At 42.3% G+C, this 20,052-nt stretch overlaps 1 protein-coding gene across 3 annotated transcripts; it reads left to right on the forward strand.

Annotated features, from left to right (window-relative positions):
* The first annotated feature begins 1,271 nt into the window (after window positions 1–1,271).
* LOC309368446 (uncharacterized protein) lies at window positions 1,272–19,185 on the forward strand. Of its 3 annotated transcripts, none has more exons than XM_081908553.1 (5): window positions 1,272–1,568; window positions 5,413–5,706; window positions 12,922–13,083; window positions 13,706–13,752; window positions 15,250–19,185. In XM_081908553.1, the coding sequence occupies exons 1-5, from the start codon at window positions 1,499–1,501 to the stop codon at window positions 15,565–15,567; spliced, it is 891 nt and encodes a 296-aa protein (XP_081764679.1). In that variant the 5' UTR covers window positions 1,272–1,498; the 3' UTR covers window positions 15,568–19,185. The 3 variants fall into 3 exon arrangements, with proteins under 3 accessions (XP_081764679.1, XP_081764680.1, XP_081764681.1); XM_081908554.1 differs by having other exon boundaries at window positions 12,940–13,083; XM_081908555.1 differs by having other exon boundaries at window positions 12,961–13,083.
* Window positions 19,186–20,052: the final 867 nt, after the last annotated feature.

Genomic DNA, 20,052 nt, shown 5'->3' on the forward strand with positions numbered 1-20,052 from the left:
AAGGACCAAAACCAGTCCAAGGTAATTAAGCTCTCATAAAAGCCTGCTGTAATAGGAGAGTTTTCAAATGGCACCAAAGTTTCATCAGAGCTGGTGCCAATTGTATGCCAAGGGGGAGGGCATTTCATAGTTGGGATACCTTTGCAGAATAAGCCCACGGGTTATCAGATGTCTCTTGCATGTGAGACAATGATAAGCTAAGTGGGCAAACTTCTAAAATAACAAATAGAAAAGATTTTTCAACCTGATTAAAGGACCCCTCTTGCCCACAAAACTTTTTATATATTTAAGAAATCAGGAGCAGGCTGTGGACATAGAAATTTCCTCCTACAGCTGTCCCAGATTTCTGCAGCCTTTTCCTTATAGTCTCAAGCATTGCTGAAGGACATCATCTGCATTAGCCCTAAATATTAATTTGGCTTGGCAAAATTAGAGGGAACCTCACTGGCATTAACAGTGGTGAGAGAAACGATCTCTTAACTCCTCTGTGTTAACAAAAATGCAAAAGTATATCATCTATCATTAATATCCATAAGCGATCTGTGTTATGAAATTCTGTTCAGTCATGTTGCTATGTGTACAAGTGGCAGGGGCAACAAAATGTTGCAGCATATTCTTATTTCATAACACAGGTATTCCTGCTCAGGGTGCCAGCCAGGCCCTCCTTCATCAAGCCATTCTGCAACTGCTTGCCACCATTCCATGGCTACTGAGCATGTGCAGTCCTCATAGGGTTGACGTGAAGGTTCTTGGAGGGAGGGTTGCCCCAGTGGTGTGAGTATTTTTATTTGTTGCCCCTCTGCAAAATTCAGGGTTCCCACTGAGTATGCTGATACTTCTCTACAGGGCTTTTTCTTCAGCCAGAACTCAGTTCTGGCACCTCTCAGGTGGGCACCATGGCCATTATAAGAGAACAAGGGAGGCATTTGTGGGGAGTTCTAGCACCTCTTTTTCTAGAAAAATAGCACTGCTCTCCCATTTTGGTTACAACTTTGTTGACATGAGTTCGCTTTTAGAAGGAGTGACATGAATTTCCAAAAGAAAGAAGACATCCAAATGAGGTGCTGCAACAATTATTTTTTTATTTTTTCAAAAAACCTTTACTTTTTCAAATGCTTTTTAAAAAAGTGAAGCTACTCTTTCAAAAAATGTTCTGTGTATTTCGTTTTGTTTCCATCCACCAGTTCCTCTTTCAAGGTGAAACAAAAAAACATTTCATTCGGTCTGGTTTTGGAGGCAAGAGGCTTTGGAAACCAGCAGCGGCTGCAGGAAGTTCTACGGTGAGCAAATTTGATTTGTTGTGAGCGTGGCAGAGCTCTTTCACATCCCCTCATGCCTCCACTCTGGCTCACTTTCTTGAGGTAACTGAAGTGTTTGTACATGAGCCTCCGCAAGCCAAATTAAGAAGCTGCTGAAACTGCACCAGAAAAACAGTTTCATCCCGACGGATCAGCTTTCTTTTCCACGATGACTATGAAGTGAAGCTACATTCCAGGCCATGTACGCAGGTAGCTTTGCAATGTGCTCCCTCTTTCTGATGCTGACGCTGGAGAATACATGGGCGCATGGTAAGATATCTATCTATCTGAATGCCAGTGAAACGTGTGCGAAACCTTTATTTCTAAATGTTTTCAGGTGGCTAGACACAACTGTTAAGTTCAGGCTACAGCTCAAATTGGGTCAAACAGTACAATAACGGGCCTTATTCCCAGCCTTAGAATATTTCACACCAGGCTTCAGCCCCAACAGAGAAGCCACTATTAATCTATATTCGAACACTATGGGGCTGAAGTTTCTCTTCTTCACTGAATAATTACAGCCACTCTTCATATGTGAATTGGTGTCTTCCATAAGATAATGGCTGCAGTATCAGAGAAGAGCAAGCAGAGTGTTAGCAGGATGGAGACATTATATAATGAAAACAAGCTGAAATGACTAATCCTGTTCATTCCAGTATAAAAAACAGGAGAATGAATGGCAACATGATAGTGCAAAGGGCAAATTAATATGGCCGATTGTTGATGAGATTGGAGGCATAACAATGCTGGAAGGTTGCAGGTACCCACACTATAAAACTACTCAAGAATAAGTTTAGGTTAGAGAGAAAGCTTCTAACTATTAATCAGTGCGTAATATTCTGAAATCCTCTCTCTGCAGTTGTCTGATAAAGTTAAATGCATCAATATTTTATTGCTTTTAATCGGTCTGGAACTCAAGATGAAGAAGCAAAACAACTAATGTTTTACAGGAAATGCTTTGACTGTGGCAACCATTGTACCATGCAGAGGAGAGAGAAATGTTTGGAAACATCTCATAGATACCTTCACCTTACCTCCATATGTTTTTATGGCCACTGTGAGCAGACAAATGGGAGCTTGTCTTTCCTGGAACATTACTTATTTATTTTAAACATTTTATAGAGCACTTTAATGAATAATAAAATGTTAGAACATGAGAAATGGCTCTCTATCACCAAAGGCTGTTCTGTGGTGTAGGTGGGTATAGTGTTGGACTAGGATCAGGGAGACCCAGGTTCATATCCCCCCACTGGTGTCGCCCGCTGGGTGTCAGTCAGCATGGGTGAGCCAGTCACTATCTCTCACCCTAATCCTACATGAAAGCCTTATTGCGAAGGAAAAATGGAGACAGGGAAAATCCTGTATAGTGCCTTGAGCAACTTGGAGGACACAAATACAGCAAATAAATAAAGTAATGCCAGGTTGATTAACACCTTCATTTGTATTCAGCAGTGCATATTCAAGTATGAAACTACACGTTAAACCAGCAAATGTGTGTTTCTCAAAGTACCAAAGAGAAGTGTGACCTAGTTCTTCTTTAAAAAAAATATTTTTGCATCATTCTCTCTCTCTCTCTCTCTCTCTCTCTCTCTCTCTCTGTGTGTGTGTGTGTGTGTGTGTGTGTGCGCACATGCCTGCATGCCTTTCAAATTTGCAAGTGGTCTCATACCATATAATCTACATCTGAAGGATTTGGACTTCTGGGTGCTGAAGAGTCTGTGAATTTTAGGAAACCAGTGGCACTCACCTTCGGGCAGCAAGCAACCTCATCATGAATTTTGTGTTTTGGAGGCTAAGTCTGTTGATGGCTACCAGCCATGATGGCTATGCTCTGCCTTCAAGGTCAGAGACAGCAATTCCACCATTTGCTGGAAACCACAGGAGGGGAGAGTGCTTGGGTCTTGATTGTAGATTCTTCTATTCAGATATGGGGAGGGGAACAAGACTTACTTAAGGATATTGTTGTGGCTTTTAAAACGCCTCAACTTCGTAAATCAGATCAAGTTATTGAACCGCACCGTGTCATTCCATTTATGCCTACTTGACCCAGGCAACCAAACAGCACTCTCTTCTACCACTTTTTGTGGCAAACTGGCTGCAGCCTGCTACTTCGTCTTTCCTCCTAAAACCACAGATTTACATAAGCCCCACACAAGTCCTTGTTCTCAAATTTCAGTCACACACCTAGTTCCATTTCCACCTTCTGTAGCTGAAGTTGCCTTGTGGTCACTGGTCAGAAGGTAGTAGGTGAATAAGTTTCCTCATTTTTCCAATCTGAAATTTAGCTCACTGCATTAGTTCATGATATGGTGTGTTTTTTTTAAGTCCCCATATAAATCCATCAGCGTTTTAGTGCAAATTTCTCATAATATGCCGACTTTTGCCTAATGTACACATTTTGCAAAGTAAATTTCTCCGAATAGAACACGTTTCCGTGTGTTATTTTCACTGATGTATACATTCTTATGCACACTTTGCCCTGGTACAGTGGTACCTTGGGTTAAGTACTTAATTCGTTCTGGAGGTCCATACTTAACCTGAAACTGTTCTTAACCTGAAGCACCACTTTAGCTAATGGGGCCTCCTGCTGCCGCTGTGCCACTGGAGCACGATTTCTGTTCTCATCCTGAAGCAAAGTTCTTAACCTGAAGCACTATTTCTGGGTTAGTGGAGACTGTAACCTGAAGCGTATGTAACCCAAGGTACCACTGTATATGCAATTTTGCTCACATTATTTGACTGGAGAACTGTGCTGCAAAATTTGGAGAAATTTGAATTTTGGATGTTGGCTGTGTTTCGGTTTGCACGCTGTGCAAATTAGGTAGGTTCACCTTTAAATGCAAATGGAATCAAATCCCCTCCCCCATGCCTACTGCCCCATTGAACACAGTAGGCATTGAAGAAGGGCTACCATTGGTAAGGGAGCTGAAGCTGCTGGGTTTGAAGGGTTCAGCAAGTGTCCTGGTAAGCTGTGAATTCCTGGGGTTGATGGAAGTTAGCTGCACCAGCCCAAAAGCTTTCAACATGATTTTGAAATGTATACGATGATAGAGATAGATGATAGATAGATAGATAGATAGATAGATAGATAGATAGAACCCCACCAATCTGGCAGGGTTTCCCCAGCCACTCTGGGCGGCTCCCAACAGAATATTAAAAACACTATAAAACATCAAACACGAAAAACTTCCCTAAAGAGGGCTGCCTTCAGATGTCTTCTAATAGTCAGATAGTTGTTTATTTCCTTGACATCTGATAGGAGGGCTTTCCACAGGACGGGCGTCACTACCGAGAAGGCCCTCTACTGGTTCCCTGTAACGTCACTTCTCGCAATCAGGGAACTGCCAGAAGGCCCTCAGAGCTGGACCTCAGTGTCCAGGCAGAATGATGGGGCTTAGCAAGAAGTAACTGTTTGGTCATCCAGACTTCTGATAACAGACTTCTGATGCCAAGGTCCAGGTTATCTGAAATACCACATTCCCTCATACAAACCTGTCCAGGCTCTGAACTCTTTGTGGGAGGTCTTTCTCTTGGTCCCACCACCCACTTCGACAGGGCCTTCATGGTGTCTGCTCCCAGACTTTGGAACTCCCTCCTTAAAGAAGTTAGATTGGCTGTGTCATTGCTGTCCTTCTGCTGGCAGGTGAAGACTTGTTCCAACAGGCCTTTGGGAACTGACTGTTTTTTTTAGGAAAGGGGTGTTGCTGGGATGTGTAGTTACTGTTTATGTTTTTAACAGATCTTTTTATAGCATTTTGATTCTGTTAGTGTTTAATTACATTTTAAATAATTATCTTTTCTTTGTTTTTAAGCTTGTTCTGTTTTATCTTTGTAAGCCGCCATGAGTTTCAGTCTGGGGAAAAGGGATAGAAATAAATATACTAACAACAACAATAATAATAATAATTTATAAATATCTTGAATGTGATTAAACCAATAACAGATGACTGATGTCAATATTTTATATCATATTAGCTTGCCAATCAGCTCTTCTCATCTAAAGGTATTGCATGGATGGGAAAACCAACAAGACGCCAATGAAATGATATCGCTAAAAATGCAAAAATATCTGAGGTGTGTCAGGCATAATTTCCACCCCACTTTTTTCTTCCAGGGAATGAAAACTGCACTATTTCTGTCCGAAGGGGAACCAACTACACGATAAATGCAGGCGTTTCATTCAGTATAAAGTGCCCAGTAATGGATTGCCAAGAGAATCTTACGATAAATTGGTACAGGAACAGTGAAATTCTGCCTCAAGGACAAAGACACAATATTCTTTGGAACGGCCATGATTTTGTTTTGCAATTTTTGCGTATTTCTAAGAATGACAGTGGACGCTATCAGTGTAAAGCTACTATGGGGGAAAGCATACTCTCAGGTCATGAAATACAAGTCATTGTACAAGGTAAGCATCATAAGCAATTCCGAGAATGAGGGCTTTTTTCCAATTCATTGTTTGTAGCAACAGGCCTATGGGCAATTCAGTCAGCCTCCTGGTCAGTTGCCTGGTGCTTATAGCCCTGCGGTCATTTGTTTATGTTCTTGCTCTGCTCAAGAAACGCACATCAACACAGTCAAGGTTTCAACTGTACATTGATTTTATTTCCTCTTCTCTAAGCACCTCTGGCATGCTGCAGGCTAACCCTTTCCTCTTATCTGTGTGCAGCACTCTTTAGTACAGTATATAAAGCCAACTGTCAAAAGGCCCATCAAAGTCCCAGCCATGTTGCACGCGCTGCCTCTCTTACAATGCTGGATCTACAAATTTTGCAATAGGCGACAGTGGTCTGCACTGTTGCCCCGCTTCGCCATCTCAGCATGTTTAGCCCAGTGGCAACAGCTGAGAATGATGAAGAGAGTGATTTGAAATTGGAGATTGAAAGGATCAGCAGCAGGTGAGCTCTCCAAGGCATAAGGGAGGCTTGGAAATCCAGCTGAGCTTCAAAGGAGATGGGGGCGGGTACTTGAAAATTGAGCCTTTCAACATGGAGCAGGTTTCCTGAGCCTCCGTGAATCCATCTGGTTCAGGTGGAGCCTGAATGGAGGGTATGGGAGGCTTAGAAAGGCCACCCCACACTGATACTTTGAATTTCTCTTCCCCTTTGGAGCAAGGCAAAGTTGGATAGGGGCACACACAAAGGGACATGCTCATGAGAAAGCCTGTAATTTGCCACCACTCCAAAACTGCCACAAGGGCATGTGCCCCCTTCTGCACAAACACCCCCAATCCTTCACTGCTCTCTTGGTCATAGAATCATAGAACAGTAGAGCTGGAACGGACAACAAGCTGAACTCTTTTGATGACACTGTGACCCCGGGGAGGCAGCATAATCTGTACTGAAGTGTGTGACTGCTATTAGAAAAGGGGCTTGTTTCCAACTGAGTTATACTCGGAGTAAACCCACTGAAATGAATAGACCTAAGTTTGTCATGTGCATTAAACTGTTTCTAATGATGTGTATTAAATTGTTGCAACCTGCCCTGGGACTTAGTTTTGAAGGGTGCACCATCATCACCTGAAGGACTGCCTCTCCCCATATGAAGCGATTCAGACCCTGTGATCATCATCTGAGGCCCTTCTTCATGTACCTCCTACGTGAGAGGTCCAGAGGGTGGCAACACAAGAACGTGCCCTTTCTGTGCTGGCTCCTCGTTTGTGGAATGCTCTCCCCAAGAAGGCTCACCTGGCGCCTTCATTACATATCTTTAGGCGCCAGGCAAAAACGTTTCTCTATAAAACAGGCCTTTGGCTGGTTAACATTCTATATCCTTTTAAACCTGTTTAGGAGAGGAGGGTTATTGCTTTGCTTTTGTTTTATTATGTATTTTGTGTTTTTCTTTTTATGTTGTGAGCCACCCTGTGGTCTTCAAATGAAGGGAAGTATACAAATTTAATAAATAATAGTAGTATACATAAATGCTTTGCTTGTAAGCTGTCTTGAAGGCCGTGCGTGGAGAAAGGTATATCCAGTGCTTTTTTTCTTAAAAAATGTTTAGGGGTATGCACCCCCCCCTGCGTCTCCCCAGAAAAAAGCACTAGGTATATCTCCCAGAATTCTTTTTTGAGGGAAGTCCTGTTTGTTTAAAGTGGTATCATAGTGATTTAAATATATGGTGTGAACGTTGGCTAAGATTTGCTCATTTGTTCCTTGCTTTGCGCTATTTCAGTTTCCCAAATCTTGATGGGGTTCATTGCAGAAAACAGTTAAACCCAAGTGCTGCAGTTACAAAATGTTCATCACACATCAAAGACATCACGGCTCCCTTATTTGCAAACAATGTGTAGAGCGGTAGCCTTATCAGTCATCTGCCAAAAAATAGGCTGTCTAGTAGTGTAAAGAAATGAAACCTGTACAGACTGCCAAACAGCCCATGTTGTAACATCTAAATGACTCAAATTGGTATTTGGACTTTCTGTGTATGTAAATTCAACAAGAGGGTCACATTGCCCAGAACTTACATTTGAGCTTAAGAAACGGCCTGTATAAAATTGAAATGCTGAAACCTTTACAAAATAAAAAACCCACAGGAGGCTGAAATACAAAACAAGCACACCTAAGGCTGTGCAACTCTTACTATAGCGCATGGGTAGGCATACTAAGGCCCGGGGGGCCAGATCCACCCCAATCGCCTTCTAAATCCGGCCCACAGACGGTCCAGGAATCAGTGTGTTTTTACATGAGTAGAATGTGTCCTTTTATTTAAAATGCATCTCTGGGTTTTTGGGGGGGCATGTTGTTGTTGTTGTTTAGTCGTTTAGTCGTGTCCGACTCTTCGTGACCCCATGGACCAGAGAACGCCAGGCACCTCTGTCCTCTACTGCCTCCCGCAGTTTGGTCAAACTCATGCTGGTAGCCTCGAAAACACTATCCAACCATCTCGTCCTCTGTCGCCCCCTTCTCCTTGTGCCCTCCATCTTTCCCAACATCAGGGTCTTCTCCAGGGAGTCTTCTCTTCTCATGAGGTGGCCAAAGTACTGGAGCCTCAGCTTCACAATCTGTCCTTCCAGTGAGCACTCAGGGTTGATTTCCTTCAGTATGGAGAGGTTTAATCTTCTTGCAGTCCATGGGACTCTCAAGAGTCTCCTCCAGCACCATAATTCAAAAGCATCAATTCTTCGGCGATCAGCCTTCTTTATGGTCCAGCTCTCACTTCCATACATCACTACTGGGAAAACCATAGCTTTAACTATACGAACCTTTGTTGGCAAGGTGATGTCTCTACTTCTCAAGATGCTGTCTAGGCCTGTCATTGCCCTTCTCCCAAGAAGCAGGCGTCTTTTAATTTCGTGGCTGCTGTCACCATCTGCAGTGATCATTGAGCCCAAGAAAGTAAAATCTCTCACTACCTCCATTTCTTCCCCTTCTATTTGCCAGGAGGTGATGGGACCAGTGGCCATGATCTTCGTTTTTTTTGATGTTGAGCTTCAGACCATATTTTGCGCTCTCCTCTTTCACCCTCATTAAAAGGTTCTTTAATTCCTCCTCACTTTCTGCCATCAAGGTTGTGTCATCTGCATATCTGAGGTTGTTGATATTTCTTCCGGCAATCTTAATTCCGGCTAGGGATTCATCCAGCCCAGCCTTTCGCATGATGAATTCTGCATATAAGTTAAATAAGCAGGGAGACAAAATACAGCCTTGTCGTACTCCTTTCCCAATTTTGAACCAATCAGTTGTTCCATATCCAGTTCTAACTGTAGCTTCTTGTCCCACATAGAGATTTCTCAGGAGACAGATGAGGTGATCTGGCACTCCCATTTCTTTAAGAACTTGCCATAGTTTGCCGTGGTCGACACAGTCAAAGGCTTTTGCATAGTCAATGAAGCAGAAGTAGATGTCTTTCTGGAACTCTCTAGCTTTCTCCATAATCCAGCGCATGTTTGCAATTTGGTCTCTGGTTCCTCTGCCTCTTCTAAATCCAGCTTGCACTTCTGGGAGTTCTCGGTCCACATACTGCTTGAGCCTTCCTTGTAGAATTTTAAGCATAACCTTGCCAGCGTGTGAAATGAGTGCAATTGTGCGGTAGTTGGAGCATTCTTTGGCACTGCCCTTCTTTGGGATTGGGATGTAGACTGATCTTCTCCAATCTTCTGGCCACTGCTGAGTTTTCCAAACTTGCTGGCATATTGAGTGTAGCACCTTAACAGCATCATCTTTTAAAATTTTAAATAGTTCAGCTGGAATACCGTCACTTCCACTGGCCTTGTTATTTGCAGTGCTTCCTAAGGTCCATTTGACTTCACTCTCCAGGATGTCTGGCTCAAGGTCAGCAACCACACTACCTGGGGTATACGGGACATCCATTTCTTTCTGATATAATTCCTCTGTGTATTCTTGCCACCTCTTCTTGATGTCTTCTGCTTCTGTTAGGTCCTTTCCACTTTTGTCCTTTATTATGGAAATCTTTGTACGAAATGTTCCTTTCATATCTCCAATTTTCTTGAACAGATCTCTGGTTCTTCCCATTCTATTGCTTTCCTCTATTTCTTTGCATTGCTCGTTTAAGAAGGTCTTCTTGTCTCTCCTTGCTATTCTTTGGAAATCTGCATTCAGTTTCCTGTATCTTTCACCATCTCCCTCGCATTTTGCTTGCTTCTCTCCCCCGCTATTTGTAAGGCCTCATTGGACAGCCACTTTGCTTTCTTGCATTTCCTTTTCATTGGGATGGTTTTCGTTGCTGCCTCCTGTATAATGTTACGAGCCTCCATCCATAGTTCTTCAGGCACTCTGTCCACCAAATCTAAATCCTTAAACCTGTTCCTCACTTCCACTGTGTATTCATAAGGGATTTGACTTAGATTGTATCTTACCGGCCCAGTGGTTTTTCCTACTTTCTTCAGTTTAAGCTTGAATTTTGCTATAAGAAGCTGATGATCTGAGCCACAGTCAGCTCCAGGTCTTGTTTTTGCTGACTGTATAGAGCTTCTCCATCTTTGGCTGCAGAGAATATAATCAATCTGATTTCGATGCTGCCCATCTGGTGATGTCCATGTGTAGAGTCGTCTCTTGTGTTGTTGGAAAAGCGTGTTTGTGATGACCAGCTTGTTCTCTTGACAGAACTCTATTAGCCTTTGCCCTGCTTCGTTTTGATCTCCAAGGCCAAACTTGCCAGTTGTTCCTTTTATCTCTTGACTCCCTACTTTAGCATTCCAATCCCCTATGATGAGAAGAACATCCTTCTTTGGTGTCACTTCTATAAGGTGTTGTAAGTCTTCATAGAATTGGTCAATTTCAGTTTCTTCAGCACCAGTAGTTGGTGCATAAACTTGGATTACTGTGATGTTAAAAGGTCTGCCTTGGATTCGTATCGAGATCATTCTATCATTTTTGAGATTGCATCCCAGTACAGCCTTCGCCACTCTTTTGTTGACTATGAGGGCCACTCCATTTCTTTTACGGGTTTCTTGCCCACAGTAGTAGATATGATGGTCATCCGAACTGAATTCACCCATTCCCGTCCATTTTAGTTCACTGATGCCCAGGATGTCAATATTTATTCTTGCCATCTCATTTTTGACCACCTCCAACTTACCCAGGTAAGGCATAGGAGTTCATTTTTTTTTCTTCCCTCAAAATATAGTCTGCCCCCCCCCACAAGGTCTGAGGGATAGTGGGCCAGCTCCCTGCTGAAAAAGTTTGCTGACCCCTGCTATAGCTGATCTCAAATTGATTTACCTTAGTTTCAGTTCTCTAAGGGTTGAGCTAAATGTGACTTTTGACACACATAGTTGGGATAAAGTACTTCTCTCTTTAAAAACACACACAAAAACCTAAACAGATAGGTAGCCGTGTTGGTCTGCCATAGTGTATCTGAAGAAGTGTGCATGCACACGAAAGCTCATACCAAGAACTAACTTAGTTGGTCTTTAAGGTGCTACTGGAAGGAATTTTTTTTGTTTTGACAAAAACCTAAAAATAGTCATAAGCCCAATCCCAAAAACATCTGCATCAAAACTGAAGAAAGGGGAAGTTTATCCAACTTCTCCCCCGTGATGTTTCCCTACTGAAAATTATCTCTCTCCCAAACTGTTAATTCACCCCAATGTTGCTATCTGATGCAAAGAGCTATTTCAGGGAGGCAATGGAAGGATGGCACAGGTAATGCCATTGTGTGGCACATGAGAGGTCAGTACTCTCCTACCCTGCCACTTTTCCAGCCAGAATTAACACCTGCTCCCTCACCCCACCCTTATGACTGCTATTAGTTTGTTTTATGCAAGAAAGAAAAAAGAGAATCTCAAGCAAAGAATTCACTTTGAGGCTGAGTTTCAAGTCTCTACTTGTACTCTATAAAACTGCTTCCCTCCATGCACCCAAACACTTGGACGGGTGTGTGTGTGGGGGGGGGGTGTTTCACATGATCCTCCTCCCAAGTATTGAAAGTGAATGGGGGCTGAGTGGGCTAGCCCACCCCCTGCTGCTGTTGTGCCCAGTGGAAATGAGCCAGTGTGGTATAGTGGTTAAGAGCAGTGGATTTGTAATCTGGTGAACTGGGTCCGCGTCTCTGCTCCTCCACATGCAGCTGCTGGGTGACCTTGGGCTAGTCACACTTCTCTGAAGTCTCTCAGCCCCACTCACCTCACAGAGTGTTTGTTGTGGGGGAGGAAGGGAAAGGAGATTGTTAGCCGATAAAGCGGGATATCAAATCTAAACTCTTCTTCTTCTTCCTGTCATCCATCCTTTTGAAGTGTGTCTCTGAGTAAGAGAGAACCCTGACTAGGTCATAGCTCCCCTCCTCATGGAGTTCTACGCATGTACTGTATATTGGTCTGCTTGTAGAGGCTCTTCTGACAAGCTCCAAACACAGAGATGGAGTGTCAGTAGCTGCCCAGCATACAGCTCCATGACACACCCATCCTTTCAACTGGGGCTCAGGGCACTAGGGCTCTAATAGCAGGTTGAAGGAGCTATTTTGGTAATGAAAACAGTATGGGGGGAAAGCTAAAAATGTTTTCCCCTCCAGGGATCCTCCTCCTTGCTGAGTTCAACAATAGAAACACTGAGACTGAGGAATAAGTTGACGAGCTGTGCCACCCCGGAGTGAATGTTAGTAAGAAGGCAGGCAGGCATGAACTGGAGGAGAGCAAACTCAGATTATTGGGGCAGTGCCTCATTTGCCCTTATTTGACTCATTTCAGCATCCTCTACCCTCCTCTACAAAAACACTGGGAATTCTGGATCCTTCATTACCTTCATTATAGCCTCTCTGGCTTTCTAGATTGCATTAAGAACATTTAGAGATCATAATGTATTGTCAGTGACCCTTGTGAAACCATTCTGGATCAACAGATTACTTCTGTTAGGAAGCATGCTATTTTTATTTTTATTTTTATTGACTTTTGAATGCTCTTTCTCTTTCTGAGAATGCTTACTTTTAAACAGTGTTTAACTTCTCTTACCATATTGGTTATTTCACCCCTGTTAAGTTAACTGATGGTGAATTCTGCTTTGGTAGGAGGCTGACGGGAGATTTTAACTGCTCAGTTCATTGCATTTGCTTAATGATTAATAATTGCATTGCTGTATTGAAATATAACATTATGTTGCTTTGGCATTAGGACAATAGCAAATGTAAATAGTAATTATAGCAACAACAACAACAACAATAATAATAACAGATCACAATAAAATAACAGAATCTGAAAATGCTACTGCAGAAGATAATGAAGCAGTTGGAAAGGACATGAAGCTGATTATTTATTTCCTGTCATTCCTGGGACCGCTGTGCCTCTTCATTTTGAGCTGCTTGGGCCTGCTGTGCTGCATAAGGAAGCATAAAGGTGAATTCTCTCAAGATCTCTCTAGTTTCCCCCTCTTTTCCTGGGGCAGAGATATTCAGCTGTCTCACTTCTGCTACTCAAATATCTTTTCAGTTCTCATATTACCAGGGCTGAACCTACCCACAGGCAGAGTGAGGCAGTTGAGTTTGAGTGTTACAGAACTGCAGCAAATGGCTACTTCTAAATTTATTATGATTATATTTTATTCTTGGGGCGAGGTGTTTGGGGGGGGGAGTTCTGCCTTATGGGTCAAAATAAGTTGACCAATCTTGGGAACCACTATGTGCCTTGACCGGGGTGGGGGGGGGGAGTGGTGCCACCCCCATTTCTGTTCTACCTCAGGATTAAAAAAAAAAAGTGTCTTAGGATCGTTTCCATGACTATCTTCCAAAACTCATAGTCTTGGATAGAAGCTACTTATTTTAAATATTTATTGCGTGACTTTCATTATAACAGCATAGCAGTTTTGGCCTATCCATAAAATTTGGTAAGGATTTCCTTGATCCCCTTTTTATGAGACAGGGCATTTTCACAAGCTGCGTTCTTGTTTTTGTACAATGAATGTGACGAACTATCCAAATGTTGTTCCATCAATAGCTGGTGTTTTTCTTTTCCTTTCCAGTGAACAGCAGTAAGGGCCCATCAATCTCACAAAGTGAAATGAATGTGGTAGGTTTCTTCAGTGATGAGCCTGGTATTGAATTTCTGAGTACTTAAATGCCCATAAGCCCCTTTCAGGCATTCTGTCCCTGTGTACAGTAATCACATGAGCTGAGGCCATGGAGAAGCGTGTGCTAGCTTTCCCCTACCTCCCTAATCATCACCCACCTCCCTCCATGAGTTGCAGGGTGACTGTGTCAAGCCTCCTGGACCCATGGAAAATCTTGGTTCTAAAATGCACAGAGAGCCCCACAAGTACAGGAGGCTCCCTGATTCACATGGACACCACCACGAGGTGAGAATAATGACAAGGGGTGAAGCTAGGGTGCTCATCGCTACAATCCCCGTGAGTCAAACCATTGGTCCATTGAGCTCAGTATTGTCTGCATTGAGTGGCAACAGCTCTCCAGGATTTTGGGCAGGATTCTTCCCAAGTCCTACCTGGAGATGTCAAGAATTGAAGCTGGAATCTTCTATGGGCAAAGCAGATGTTCTACCATGGAGCTACAGCTCGAATTCCTGGAGAGGGCTAATGTGTTATGTTCCAACCCCTTCAAGATACATATAAAAACCTTCACCTCATGGACTTTGCCACTTAAAGGAAGCAATTTTCATTAATGAACACAGGAAGAAAGCCCAGCCTTCAACTGAAGTGGTGTTTAGTTGTGTTTTAAATCCTAGCCACCAGTCACATTGCACCTTACTGAACTACATGGACAAATTCTGCCTCCCAAGTTGCCAACAACCTTAACCAGATAGCGTGAAACAACAGAGGGAAGAAGGGAGATAGAAATATGGGCAAATGTTCTTAGTTTTGTGCAAAGCTGGTTTTTTGCTCCAAAGTTCAGCTTTTTCTAGACTTAGAAGAGGTCCAAATGAGGCATTCATGACTTTAGTCTTTGCATGGCTGATCTTTCTTTTGGGAGCACAGACTCCCAATTCGAGTTTTCCTGCCATTGCATTGGGAACGGGACTATGTTTGGGACAAAGGACTAACACTCCTCTTCTACATGCAATCCCAATCTAGTTCACCCTGATCACTACCACACTATTTTTTAAAAAATCAACCATTTGATTTTTTAGCAAGTACTGAAGGCATGAATAGTGCCACATCTCATTTGTGTCTAGCGTCACATCAAAACAATACATAATCTGATGAGTGTCAACTGCACTTCTTTTAATCCAGGTGCCTTGGATGTTATCCTGGGTATTAAAATGTAAAAAGGCTTCTCCAACCTGCTACCCTGCTAATGTTGTTGGACTCCAACTCCCATCAGCCCCAGCAGACATGGCCAATGCTCAGGGATGGTGGGAGTTGCAGCCAAACAAGGTCTAGAGGGTCAGGAATGGGGAAAACCTGTGGTTTTAATGAAGGCTTGAAAAGCGACATCTTCCCTGATGTTTGAGCTGTCCACGTCTGACATGGTTGTCGTCTTTGCTAGCTAGATATGTGATTAAGATACTGCACTCTTTCATGAATCTATTGTACTCTTGTTTCCCCCACAGCTTAATAGCAATGCAGATGCCCAGTGCAGCAATGTCTCCCATACGATATCTGCACTTCATCAAGCTGCTGAGCCTTATGTGCTGCAATTTCCAGATGATGATCCCATCTACGGCAATCAATGCAATTGCTGGAATGCCACCAGGGCACCACCCAAGCCTACTTGTGATGAATGTGTCTCCAATACCCAGCAACTCTTACCTCAAAAGAAGGAAGCCCTTATTTATGCAACACTGAGCTATGGGGAACCTGTTCAGAGACATGAGCATTCTGCTGAGACGGAATTTACAGAATATGCTGCCATTGGACTGAATCACTAAATGTGGACAACCACTCATTGTTTAGCATCATATAGCTTCTTCCACTGTGACTCTGCAAGCTTTCTCACCAGCTTCACTCTGATAATTGCTTAGTGCATGGGTATCGCACCATCTATTTCCACTAGGAGCATGTGTTCATTCATTGATGCTATTTATTATTTGGGGGTTGTTAAAATGACTCTCATGCTGATGTTATCTATTCTGTTTTCATAAGCTGCTCTGCAAGTCCTAGTTTCCAGAAACCTTGATCTAATCAAACCACATTACAGTTGGTTGCATAAGCAGCCTAGCTGTTTATTACTAAATCCCTTCAGCAAAGAGAGACAAATCCTGTAAGCAAATTCCCATCACTACCTAGCTTTCCATAGAATTGGATGGTGAAAGCTTAGGAATACTACAACAAAAAGAAAAGAAAAAATATTCTGAGAAACTGTCAACTTTTGTTTGCACTTCCAGTTTACTAAAAGACTGCAGGAGATAAGGGGCCCATCCAGACTTGCATTTCCCCCGCTGCTTTCCCCCAGTAAAACCCAATCTTTACCACTGAATCAAAGCAATAAGGTTTTCTCTGGATTGATGTTTATTCTGAATTAGCACTAAAGAGCAGGTTTTCCAGGGGAAAGTGGCAGAACAAAGACAAAACTGCTTGGACTCATGCCAGGAGAAGCTTTCTAGGCATGGGGCAGGCAGAAGTGTGGACATGCCCTCTCAGAGCACTTTTCAGGTGGGATTCAACCACATGCCAGCAAATTCAGGTCATGCAGTTAAAATGATTTGGAGCTTTTGCAGAACAAACTCTTCCCCAAAAGACTGGACTTTTTGCAATAAATGAAGTGACAGGGAAATTCATTGGAATGTGTCCTTTGACACAACGTCATCAAACTTCCTTGCAAATGAGAATAAATGGTCATTCAATAGCCAGTGTAGTCTAATCTCCCTGCCAACAAGTTGGGACGAATGCCCAATAATCTGGTCATCTGGAAGTGTGCTCAGTGAATAGAATGAATGTATACATTTTCTACTGACTGAAAGCCAAATTAGCAGAACTTTAATCATGTATTTCATTGATCTCATCCTCAACTAGGGATATCACAAGTCAGAATATTAAGCAAAAGAATTTTGAGGCTAAATGAACCAATTACTGTATAGATTATAGTAATTATCTCCACTAGGAATGAACTGGAAAAGAACTAGATGTGTACAATAAATTATGGTTGATAGATAAATGATTGCTGCTCCCTGTCGCTGCAGATGCTGAAATGGCTGCCAGCATAGTCCACAAACTGGCTTAAAAGGTGGTGGGGTGAGGAAATTCATGGAGGTTAGGGCTATCAAATGTTCACAGTGGCTATATGTGTTCCTTTCACGCAGGATAGCACTCATATATCAAGCTTGTAGACATCTCCAGAGACATCTTATTGGCCACTGTGGCAAACTAGGGTTCTAGACTTGGCCTTTGATCTAAACCAGCAGGAACCTTCTTATCTTCTCTTTGTTTATTTAATAATGGCATCTCCTGCCTGTTTGATCCAATGTCCACGTAGAGTGGCCATAAGAAGGAGATGGCAGGGCTCCTGCACCTTTAACAGTTTGTGTAGAAAAGGGAATTGCAGTAGGCTTCACTTTCCAAAAGGAGCCCTCTGTGCTTCTTCATTCAGCCAGCCAATGTCCAACACAACCTATCTCTATAAAGCCCAAGGAAGGAAGCAACCATCAGTAATAAGAAAGCTGAATGAGATAAAATCAAGAAGTGGGATCATAAAACCAGCAGCAAAAGTCAAGCAGGGGGAAATAAAAGGGTGCTTAGCTGGAGCACAAAGGGGGACTCTGGGAAGGACATTCCCCTTGAAAAGATCCAGTACCCAGTTGCCACCTGCCTAATCTCTGGCAGATTACTGAAACAGAAGGATGTCAGTACCTGAAACTCTGCTTTGACATACTGTCAATAGAGGGATGAAAAAGGAAAACTCAAGAAATCATTTCAGAACTCTTTCAGCTAAAAGTGCCCACAGTGTCTCTCAGAAAGTAGAAGAACCCAAGGATTGAAAGTATTGGCTTAATGAACACGTTGCTCCCCTTTTGATATGAAAGACACAATATGTGAGAAAAACAGGAAGCGCTTTAGCATCTCGCCACCAAGCACACTGACTGCAGAGGAAAGAGTGCTGTGTATAGATAAGAGTGGGTTCATGACGTCGATGAAAGGATGTGAAAGTGCATGCAGCTCAGCTCAGATATAATTTTGGGTGGAAAAAAATGAAAAATGATAAGGCAATGTATGATTGTGATGGTGGCTTCCTCCTGGGGGAAGAATATATTCAGTGACGTCTAAAAGGTCAGCCATGCCCCACCAGTTAGTCACTGGCTGCCGGCATTGGAACTTGGAGTCACCTCAAAGGCATAGGGCAATGGATGAGTTGACAGGTAAAAATCAGATAGAATGACAAAATATCAGTGAGTCCCCTTTTTTAAAAAAACACAGTGATGATTCTCATGCTTTACCAATCCAAAATTGAAGATCTGGGGTAGATTAAGAATAACGCCTGGCTGAAGTTTTGCATTTGATTCAAAAGAAACAATTATCCGAAGCACTTAACAAACTATCATATCTATGCTGAAGAGGACAACAGTTAGCTAGATTTGGTGATTCCGGTCCAACTTTTAAAATGACACTTCATGGCTGCCAGTAGGTCATAAACTGTTGCTTCCAAATGTTAAGTGCATAGGATTCAGCTAAATATTTATTTATTTACCCATTTACTGATTAATTGCTTTTCGGTATCTTTCTCCAAGGAGATCAGGAGGTAGGTTCAGTTGAGGGATAATGACTGACCCCAGGTCACCTGCTGAGCTCATGGTTTCCTAGCTGTGTAGCTTTGCTCTCTGGTGTTGACACAAAGCCATGTACAGATGTAGACTCTTAGAAGTCCTCCATGCAAGGGCAGATTCTGATTGGCCCAGCATCCCCTGTACATGAAGGAGCTGTACGCAGAACATTGGCATGTCAGTAAGCAGCCTCCAAAAAGCTCCTAAATCTATGTCTATGTGGGATGTGGGCAATGCATGTTAGTAATTGGGGAAGGGCTTGTGGTGCAACCCGCCCATGAATTTTTGCAACACATGAGGGTGTTTGAATGAACTCCCCTGTAGACACCACACCTCTCTTGTTCTTTCTTCACAAACTTAACTGTAGGTGTATTATTTCAATTCATGATTTATGTGCCACAGGTAAGGCATAGGCCCCACCCCACCTCCACAAGCCCAAGTGTTGTAATAATGATTTTAGATGCTTTTTAAGGAGCTTGGAATCTTGCCTGGCTTTGGTTTAGAACATCTACATTTTCTATTTTCATTGTATTTTTTATTCTAGTTTCGGATTTTGTTTTGCTTTTAATTTATTGATGAATTGTTACTTCTTGAGATTGAAAAAAAAGATATATATTTATGTATGTGAACATGAATTGCTTATTTTTAATTGCTAACCCCCTCCCAAATGATGACTCATTACCACTTAGGATTAAAGAGTGGGATGGAGATGTAGGTATTAAATGCTTGGAATTTTACTCAATTCATCTAAATTTGCATGTGTGCATGGAGTGGAAGTCTATTAATTCATTTTGCAGCCATCAGTATGTGGGTCAAGACAATATTTCTGGAGTATCAAAAAGGATTCTTTGTTTTGAAATGTTGATGCATGCATGTGGTGTTGCAGGCCAAATAATTTTAGAAGAAGAGGAATTCCTTGTGTGTGTCAAGAAAGGGTGAGTGCCTCTTTTAATGACTCAGCTTCCAATCTGTCCTTTTTATAGGCACTTGTATTTTAAAAATGTACATATCTGCTATTCAGTTAATCAGAGGCACCTGCATATTTCATTTTTAAAATTCCCTTGAATCTGGCAAATTAAACAATGATTGAAGTCCTGAAAGAAACAAATTCCTTTAACACAACTTTTTTTTTGGATTGAACTTGTTGAGGTTTCTTTAGGATTTTACCCCAGGAAATAATCTGCCACAGGGGCCGGATTAAACCAACTGGCATGCTGGATTAGGCCCCCGAAACAGATTTTGGACATGCCTGCTTTAACATTTATAGATAAATGATAGATAGATGCAGACACTTTGCTAAGTTGACCTAATCAATCTTTTCTACAGAGATTAACTTTCAGAATCTTCCTGAGTTAAAAAGAAAAAAAAGACACACAAACTGTGGTATCATCTGAAACCAAAAGGTGGCTTAAACGAATCTTTGCAAACCACCTGTGAGTAAGCAGGCTTATTTTTATAGACGATTTCACCCCCAAGGAACATATCATTGGTGTTTTGGTGGTGCTTTTGAGGCAGAGAATTTTTATCTTGATGATGGTGGTGAAGGTTTTCATGTGTGGCTGTTGTCTCCTTTCCTTCTTGTACGCTGCTAGTAGCATTACTTAGCAGCAGTGGCCATGGAATAGTTAAGGAAAAAATCTTGCCGGTTTCTGAAAATTC

Source organism: Podarcis melisellensis, assembly GCF_964234715.1.
Source record: "Podarcis melisellensis genome assembly, chromosome: 4".
NCBI classification, from domain to species: domain Eukaryota; kingdom Metazoa; phylum Chordata; class Lepidosauria; order Squamata; family Lacertidae; genus Podarcis; species Podarcis melisellensis.

Bases quoted from the DNA above. Each gene is read 5' to 3' on its own strand.
- LOC309368446 (XM_081908553.1), top strand. From the start codon at position 1,499: ATGTACGCAGGTAGCTTTGCAATGTGCTCCCTCTTTCTGATGCTGACG. The intron at 1,569-5,412 runs GTAAGATATCTA...TTTTTCTTCCAG, and splicing joins GGAGAATACATGGGCGCATG to GGAATGAAAACTGCACTATT. The intron at 13,084-13,705 runs GTGAATTCTCTC...TTTCCTTTCCAG, and splicing joins CTGCATAAGGAAGCATAAAG to TGAACAGCAGTAAGGGCCCA.